Genomic DNA, 8306 nt, shown 5'->3' with positions numbered 1-8306 from the left:
TGCCCCGCAGGCGACCATGCTACGTATAAGGTGTACATATATATACGTAATAAAACAGTGTTCGCTGCAACGTAACATGAATTCGACTCGCCGTTTTCCGCTCTCCGCAGGCGACTACGCTCGGTTGCTCTCACTCGTTCTGCGCGAGCTGCATCGGGGAGTGGATGAAGCGCAAGCGCGACTGTCCGAACTGCCGCGCCGCCATCGCGTCGATCTCGCGCTCCGTCGTGCTCGACAGCTACATCAACAGCACGGTCGCGCATCTCGGCGAAGACCTGAAGCGACGACGCGAGGAAATCGTCTCTCAGCGCAGCAGTCGAAGTCGAGGTGACGTGGTGGGGAGAGACGCGTCGCGGAAGAGCGTATGTAGGGGTGTAACGATACATTTTGTTTCGGTTCGGTTCAGTTTTCGGTTTTTGCTCTTCGGTTCGGTTATTTTCAGTAGTAAAAATGCTGAGAAGATGGGGAAATTTTCCCTCCATTTTGAATAATAATAATAATACCTATCATAATATTATACATTTATTGTGTTATTCATTGGCCAAAAGACAATAAAGTGATACAGTTCAAGGATAATAGTCATAATACTATTCATTAAAGTGATCTACCTGACCAAAATGTAGTGCGAGGACGGGGCTTGGCGTAAGTGCTGAGCTGTTTGCTCGCTGTGTGCGCCCCCCTAACTGAGAGTGGGTTGAATGTATTTCCCGGAATCAAACCGAGAACCGAAACGAAACGAAAAAACGAAAACCGAACCGAACGGGATGTACCGCGGGTACAGTTGAATCGCGGTTGATCGTTACACCCCTAATCATATGCTGTATGGTCGCTTTATTTTCGCTGTAGGCAAATTCATGTCATTTTTTAGCATCTTTATTGTCGCAATCAGATCTGGTTTCGAGCTGATGGCTTCGCGGCCTTCAGAATGGAGGGAAAGACGGGTAAACACAGTAACAGGGAAAGGCGTTGGCGTTTCGCTGTTCGGCCCATCGTAATGAGATCCTGTTCAGACGGCGTTGCAGATGTTGGAGTTTGTCGGGAAAACGTCTCGCGCGTGGGGAATAGAAAATAAAACGGAGCAGCATTGGAAAGGAGAAGGAAGCTTTGCGGTCTTCGACGGTGTTGTGATGAGAATTTTGTGATTCGGTGACCCCGGATTAAGGGAATGTCTGCAGAGCTATCTGTGGAAACAAATTAAGGAAGCATTTTGGTATTTATGGGACGTTTTGACGATTTTTTTCAGACCGTTCTAAATCCGAAGGTTGTGAAGTGGTGCCAGAAATAATGGGAGCAGAAATAGAAATAGCGACATCAGGTATGGTTTATGTTGTCGTCACATTGTCAGATATTACATTGCCTAAGATACGTCCTACCGTGACCATATACATTCCCATATATGTAGGGACAGTGATTTTCCGTTTCAAAAAATTGCCTTTTCCGTTCGGGGAAATCATGAATTCCGTTTCAAAGTAAAAAAACGGAAATTCCGTTTTGCCATAGAGATTGTACACACCAAAAATGCAAACTTCCGTTTACATATATTTGCATGAAAAAAAGGTATGTGGTACAACCTTTGAAACCGAAACACAGGGCTACCAAAAGTCGTAATTGTAAGTCATTTCGCTCTGAAACTTGTCTGAATGTAAACCATATCATTACCAATGCTATTGTCGACGTTTTTTTGTGTGATTTTATTGAAATTTCCATGTAATATGTTCAAATTACGTTTTCCGTGTTTTCCATTTGAAAACATCTTTTCCGTTTCCAATGGCCGTTTCCGTGTTTTCTGTCCGTTTTCCGCGATCGCGGAAAATCACTGTCCTTACATATGCTCATACATATGTAAGGACATAGCTAGTAGGGGACACTTGCCCCCCCCCCACCAGAGAAATGTGGATACTGTTACATGGTCAATGGTGGATTGCCCACTGTCACCTCCCCGTAATACAACCTCTGATAGCAACCAGTTGGCAATAATAGAACATGTTCTAATCGCCCAACTAGTTGCTATCGACCAGTTGCTCGCGCGACTTTGCGTTTACACTGCCGATTGTCGCTTGTATAGTTGAGAAATTGGTCCAATTCGCCAATTTGACAACATAAAGTTGGTAGTGTAAACCCAGCTTAAGTAAAGCCTAATATGGCTAAACATTTTCAGACCAAATTAGCCAAATTCAGGAAATTGCTGCCAATTTTATTTCGTCCAGCTTAACCCTGGGTGCTACATATTGCTAACTGTGGGGGGCATCAGTGATGCGTATATAACATGTATACAGGTCGGTCCCGTTTTACGATGGTCCATTTTACTACTTCACATTAACGACCTTTTCAAAATTACCAAAAAAATTGTAAATAACAAAAAAATCGCAACTCAATAACACGTGGCAGCAACGCCTGCGAGGCCAAACACGCAATATGCGCTTCTTTTGTTTTTTGTGGTGGCGTTGTTGGTGGAATGATAGCATTTAATTGCATTATAAGTTGGTCTTGTTTTACGACCCTGTTTCACTGGAATCTAACCCTGTCGTAAAACGGGACCTACCTGTACATGGCAGCGGGTTGTCAGTCACAATATCAGGAGCCAATATAAACAAATTAGCAAATTAGTTTCTGTTCGCTCCCGATAATGCACACACCCAACCAGTCGGGAAATCATGTGCACTCTAGACATATTAAAATGTGCTACGTGAGCTGTGCTATATTCTGCGATGACGTTAATATTGTTCCTCGGTAACTATATAACTCGAGTGCATTATGGTGCCTTGGATATGCGTCACGAGGAAATGCTCCAGGCCTTTCTTGCTCGTGCCCGTTGTTGACGTTAGCTGGCCAGGCACACCGTGTTTTCAACTGCGTAGATGGGTCTCCTGCTCACTGTTGTGCGGGAAAAGACAAGTAACCACTCCCTAAACGAACACAAGAATTATCCTCGGAATTATATGTGTGTGTGCGTGTGTGCGTGTGTGTGTGTGTGTGTGCGTGCGTGCGTGCGTGCGGGCGTGTGTGCGTGCGTTTGTGTGTGTGTGCGTGTGTGTGCGTGTGTGTGTACCTGCGTGCGTGCTTAAACAACCAATCAATAATTGTCCTAATGTCCATTCAGGATGTCCATTCAGGATGAAATAACACTCCAGTGGCTTCACGTTCTAGGGAGAATATTTCCCTTGCCCTTGAGGATAAAACACTGCAACGATAATGAACACAACAGCATTCAATTACCATCATCCGTAAATATTTTTCCCGTACATAATCACAGTCCAGTGACACCTGTGTTGATTCATATGGCAAATGTTTGTCTAGAAATCTGACAGGAGTTTGTTTTGGCTGCTTATACTGGCTTTATTTTATACCAGATCTGATATATCGCCCACTAGTTCAAACCTTTTGTCGCATGTCGTGGGGGCCATTGGGGGCAAGAAAGTGTTTATGCTAGGGGGCAGCACCGCTTAGCAGGCAACATTGATTTTACCACGAGTAATATTGGTTTTTTCATGGACATATTATTTTTGACACATGATGATGTCAGTGCTTGACGTTATCATGTGTCCAAATCAATAGCTTTCCATTTTACTTACTCTCTCGTATTACATAACTTGCATCAATAGGAGTCCATATGACTGTGTGGAAATTGTGATTGTGATAGCGCTTGCATATGCACAGAAAGTGTTTTCCCTGCTGTGTTTGCTTGCAGCTTGGCTACTAGTGATTATCGTTCAGGCGAGCGGTCTATACAGCATACTGCTATAGCATACTATATCATATATGGCAGTACATAGTATAATTATACTACTTACAGGCGATGTCAAGCTGTTCAAAAGCTGATAACAGTGAAAATATTTTCAGTGTAATTTAGTGCTATTTTTAATTTCTATGTTATTTTTCTACACGGCATCCTCTAATTGGTGGAAATTTGATCGCATCAAGTCAAGGGTTAATAATGTGCAGGGAGCAAGGTGTAAGGGGTTATTAATGAGGTGCAATCCATGCTATGCCTTCTTTCTTCAAATCGAACACCATAAACAGCAACAGCGCGATCGATGATTTCTCCAAATGAGTTCATCAATGAGTTCTCCAAATGAGTTCATCGATGAGTTCTCCAAATGAGTTCATCAATGAGTTCTCCAAATGAGTTCATCAGTGAGTTTCTCATCAATGATCAATGAATCTCCGAAATGAGTTTCATTGATGGAGTTCTTCCAAACTGAGTTTCATCGATTGAGTTTCTCCAATAATGAGTTCAATCAAATGATTTCTCACAAATGAAGATTTCATATTCAGTGAGTTCTCTCAAATGAGTTCATGACAATCGATTCTCCCAAATGAGTTCATTGATGAGTTCTCGTCAAATGATTCATACAGGATTTCCCAAATGAGTTTCATCAATGAATTCTCTCAAATGATTCATTGCTGAGTCTCTCCAAATGGAGTTCATCCATAGTTCATCGATGAGTCTCGCGGAAATGGAGGTTCATTCAGTGATTTCTCCATAATGAGTTCAATCATGAATCTGCTCCCAAATGTAAGTCAATCTGAAAGAGTTCTCCAAGATGAGTTCATACAGAATTCTGCCAAATGAGTTCATGCGAGGATTTCTCCAAAGGAGTTCATTGATGAAAGTTCTCCAAATGAGTTCATTGATGGGTTCTCCAAATGAGTTCATCCATGAGTTCATCGATGATTCTCCAAAAGTAATCAGGTGACGTCTCTAAAAATGAGTTCATCAGTGGGTTCTTGAGTTCAGTTCAGTAGTGTGACTTGCGTCTCTCGCCCGCAGGGAGGATGGGAACACGGTCGCGCGCGAGAGTGGCGACGGCGGCGGCGGTGGCGGCGGCGGTGGCAGAACAGCCCGTCTACACACTCATCATCTCATCTGAGGAGGATGACGACGACGACGACGACGACAACAATGACGATGATGACGACGATGACAATGCAATGAGGAACTCAGGTAATGGAGGCGGATATGTGAAAGAATTGTGGTAGTCCAGTAGTTGAATGTGAAATATCGATGCTACCCGGAAAAAAATGGTATAAAGCTGGTTTTGAGTGATCAAAGCGAAGCAGAATCTGAGTAGAACAACAATGTCCTAAAATCCGCAAAAATCTCCTTTGGGTAAATTTTTGTATGAGTCATTCTTTTTATAATAATATTATAGTTAGTAATATTTTGCACATTTTTTTCTCGGTCAAAATGCTCTATTACCAGACTATGGGGTTTTGTGGTAAAGACACAAAAATTGGCATGTATGATGTTAAGGGTATACTAAATGATTTCAGATGTAGTGCGAAGCTGAATTTTCTCCGTAATGAGAATCGTTGCGTTACCGTCTCCTCAGCAGCGCGTGCTCGATCAGCTGCTGTTAATGAAATTAAACGTGTTGACTGGCCTCTCGACGGACTTCTATAGGTTGCCCCCCCCCCCCCGACTGACGCGTTTTGCAATTCACACTGCTCAGTTGTCTGTGGTTTCGTGCACGGATAAGTGTATACTAGGATTAGGTGCTCCGAAGCCCTTGAAAAGTAGTACGCACAGCTGAGGTAAACGTGTGTTAGCAGCCCGTACAGGGAGGGTTTTGGGTGTCGAAACGAACCCCCCCCCGAGCCCACGCCCCCACCAGAACCAAAAAATTTTAGTTTCCCAAAATTGCAAGAATTCACCTTCAGTGTCGCTCCATTAGTGTAATAAGTGCAAAATCTCCATCGTGCGGGAGGTGAACAGTGAACCACTCCCTCTCATCCACACCCTCCCCCCGCTCGTCGCTTGCTCCTCGCCTGGTCGCTTCGCAGCCCGAGCAGGGGCGTGATACAGGGGGGGGGGGGTCCAGGAGTTCGGACCCCCCCTTGCTCGCGCAGAAAACGCATGCTGAGGGGTCAATTTAAAAATTTCCCCCAGACCCCCTTGCGGTGCGTCAGCAACATTTTGGGTTTACGTAGACGCCCCCGCTGGTACAAATCCTGGTACACGCCCCTGCCGAGCAAATTGCCAACATTGAAAAACGAACCCCTCCCCCCAATATAAAGCTGGCTACGGGCCTGTGTTAGCAGCCATGGTCATTACAATCTTGAATGACTGCCTGTGTAAGAATGCCGGCACGCACTACGCTAGCAGTGTACCTTCATGGCGTAAGTACAGGGGCGTGTACAGGATTTGTAGCAGGGGGGGTCTAACCGTAACCCAAACTTGCGAGCACGCGAAGGGTGGGTGTGGGGGGCCCTCCCCCAGAAAAATTTTAAAATTAGACCCCCTCAGAACCGTTTTCTGGGCCGCGTTCGCGAAATTTGCGAAAGTTAAACCCCGGCGAAATATACAGCGTATACAGTAGTGTAAACCCAGCTTTACACATATCAAAGGTCAAAAAGGGGTACCCACTCGATGTAGCGACAGCAGTCTGCATATCTGTCACATGAATGTTATTTAACAGCAATTGAGCAGCACACCTTTAAGCAGAAACACCGTATTAAGCCCGCATAAAAAACCAGATGCGAGCATATTTTCGTTTAGTATGACTGTTAAAGTGGCCACAAGCTTGAAATTACTTGCGCACGAGTTTGCGTAATCCCATTATCTGGGTTTTCACGACGCGGGGTATTCATAATTGCCTCGATACTTACGTTCCAGACAAAACGTTTGCAACGTGAAATGACTGTAATATGAACCACATTGTCCCATTGACTTCCATTACATAATTGGAGAGTCGTTTCGACGGATAATTTTTTGGTCGAATTGAAGTAGGTAATCCGACTTGTTGCACGGTGGCTGCATAATGTTTGAGCACGCAATATTGTTTGGTAGATCCCCCCGCTCATTCCTAGTGATTAGATGTGATAGATAGTGTTGATGATTTAATAAATTCCACGTGGGCGATTTTCTTTAACATGAGTCTGCGTACGGGGTATACACACATCTACACAACAAAGTAGAACAGGTGTATAGAATTGCGCGTACAATATCAATGATACACAGCTTAAATACAGATTGTATGATAAGGATACGTACACAGTAAACAAATGTGTTCATGTTATTTTCAGATGACTCGGAGGAAAGTGATTATGCGGGGTATGGTTACTATGGAGGTGGAGCTTGTTTTAACTGTGGTGAGTAAAATTCAAAGGCCGTATTATTAAAAGTCGATGTTAAAAGTGAATTATATCATATGCACATGCACGTGCAATAAATTAGCCAGCATGAATTCACAACTTAATAATATTAACTTTAGTAACAATTAATATTCTTAATTCTTTTTATTTACAATTGGATATATATGGTTTCTCCTAATAGTATCTGTGAAACTAGTAGGTAACTATATACTCTAGAATAAAGTGATATTTATTATTTATCTTGTCTATTTAACAGGTAGAAGAGGACACTGGGCCAGGTTTTGTCCTTACAGGTGACCCAAATAATAATATCTAATAATAATAATAGAAACAGTCCCAATAGAATAGAGTCTCCAAGCATACGTTTCATCTGCAACTGACAGTTAACTGTAAATATGTCATTTAAACTGTTTTTTTCTACTATGTATTTTCGTTCATGACTCAGGGTCTGTAGGCTTCATTCATTAATAAAATGTCCCGTAGTCTTCATTGGTTAAGTATTCCGTGCACTTGTCAATTTAACCAATAAATTTGTGTCATCAAAAATATATGAGGAAAAATACATTTTATGTGTAAAAAAAAAGAAATTAACAAGACTTTCTCGTGTGTTTAACCTGCCTTCTGTGCATTCATATATTACATGTATGTTATTTGAGGCATCGCTGACCTTTTGCAAATTATTAAGGGAGGTGGGAAATGTAAGTTTGCCAAGGTATATTTGTTCATTTTTAGCCATGGAGTGTTGTCCGTCGTACGTCCGTCCATCCGTCTGTCCGTCCCCCGTCCGTCCGTCCCCCGTCGCCTGCCGTTTCGTCCAACATTTGGTCTACGTCAACGTAACTCAAGAACGTTTACCCACATGTTTCAAATTGGCATACAGTTGTACTCCTATGGGAGAGGGTTGAACGTCGCTATTTTGGAGCACGCCAGTCGACCTACTTTCGAGCCACGGCCACTTTTTTGGCAAAATGGAAATGGCCATAAGTCAGTTTCAGGCTCACGGATTTTGCTCATTTCCTGGTATGTGAATGAATATGGGCTGGCCCACAAAACATATCACACGGGTTTGATTTTTTTAATTATCAAATTAGGTAGATTTTAGCATTTCACTATGCATTTCAGTGTCTGCCTACGGTCAATGATTTACCGTCTTACGGTCTGAAAACATTTATTTTCGCATTCAAAAACTTATGGCATATATTATAATGAAG

The 8306-nt window shown here is 42.9% G+C and overlaps 1 protein-coding gene across 1 annotated transcript in view; it reads left to right on the top strand.

Annotated features, from left to right (window-relative positions):
- Positions 1-7677, top strand: part of LOC106808023 (E3 ubiquitin-protein ligase RNF8-like) — a 22427-nt gene extending 14750 nt beyond the window's left edge. The window contains exons 8-12 of the mRNA XM_014810571.1: positions 111-327; positions 1244-1315; positions 4772-4945; positions 7027-7092; positions 7352-7677. Of these exons, the coding sequence (XP_014666057.1) occupies positions 111-327; positions 1244-1315; positions 4772-4945; positions 7027-7092; positions 7352-7392 (570 nt within the window). The 3' untranslated portion in view covers positions 7393-7677. The remainder of the gene's footprint in view (positions 1-110; positions 328-1243; positions 1316-4771; positions 4946-7026; positions 7093-7351) is intronic.
- Positions 7678-8306: the final 629 nt, after the last annotated feature.

This window comes from Priapulus caudatus, unplaced genomic scaffold (genome assembly GCF_000485595.1).
Source record: "Priapulus caudatus unplaced genomic scaffold, Priapulus_caudatus-5.0.1 Scaffold249, whole genome shotgun sequence".
Lineage (NCBI taxonomy): Eukaryota > Metazoa > Priapulida > Priapulimorpha > Priapulimorphida > Priapulidae > Priapulus > Priapulus caudatus.
Note: the sequence above shows the minus strand (reverse complement) of the source record. Positions and strands in the feature narration are given on the sequence as shown.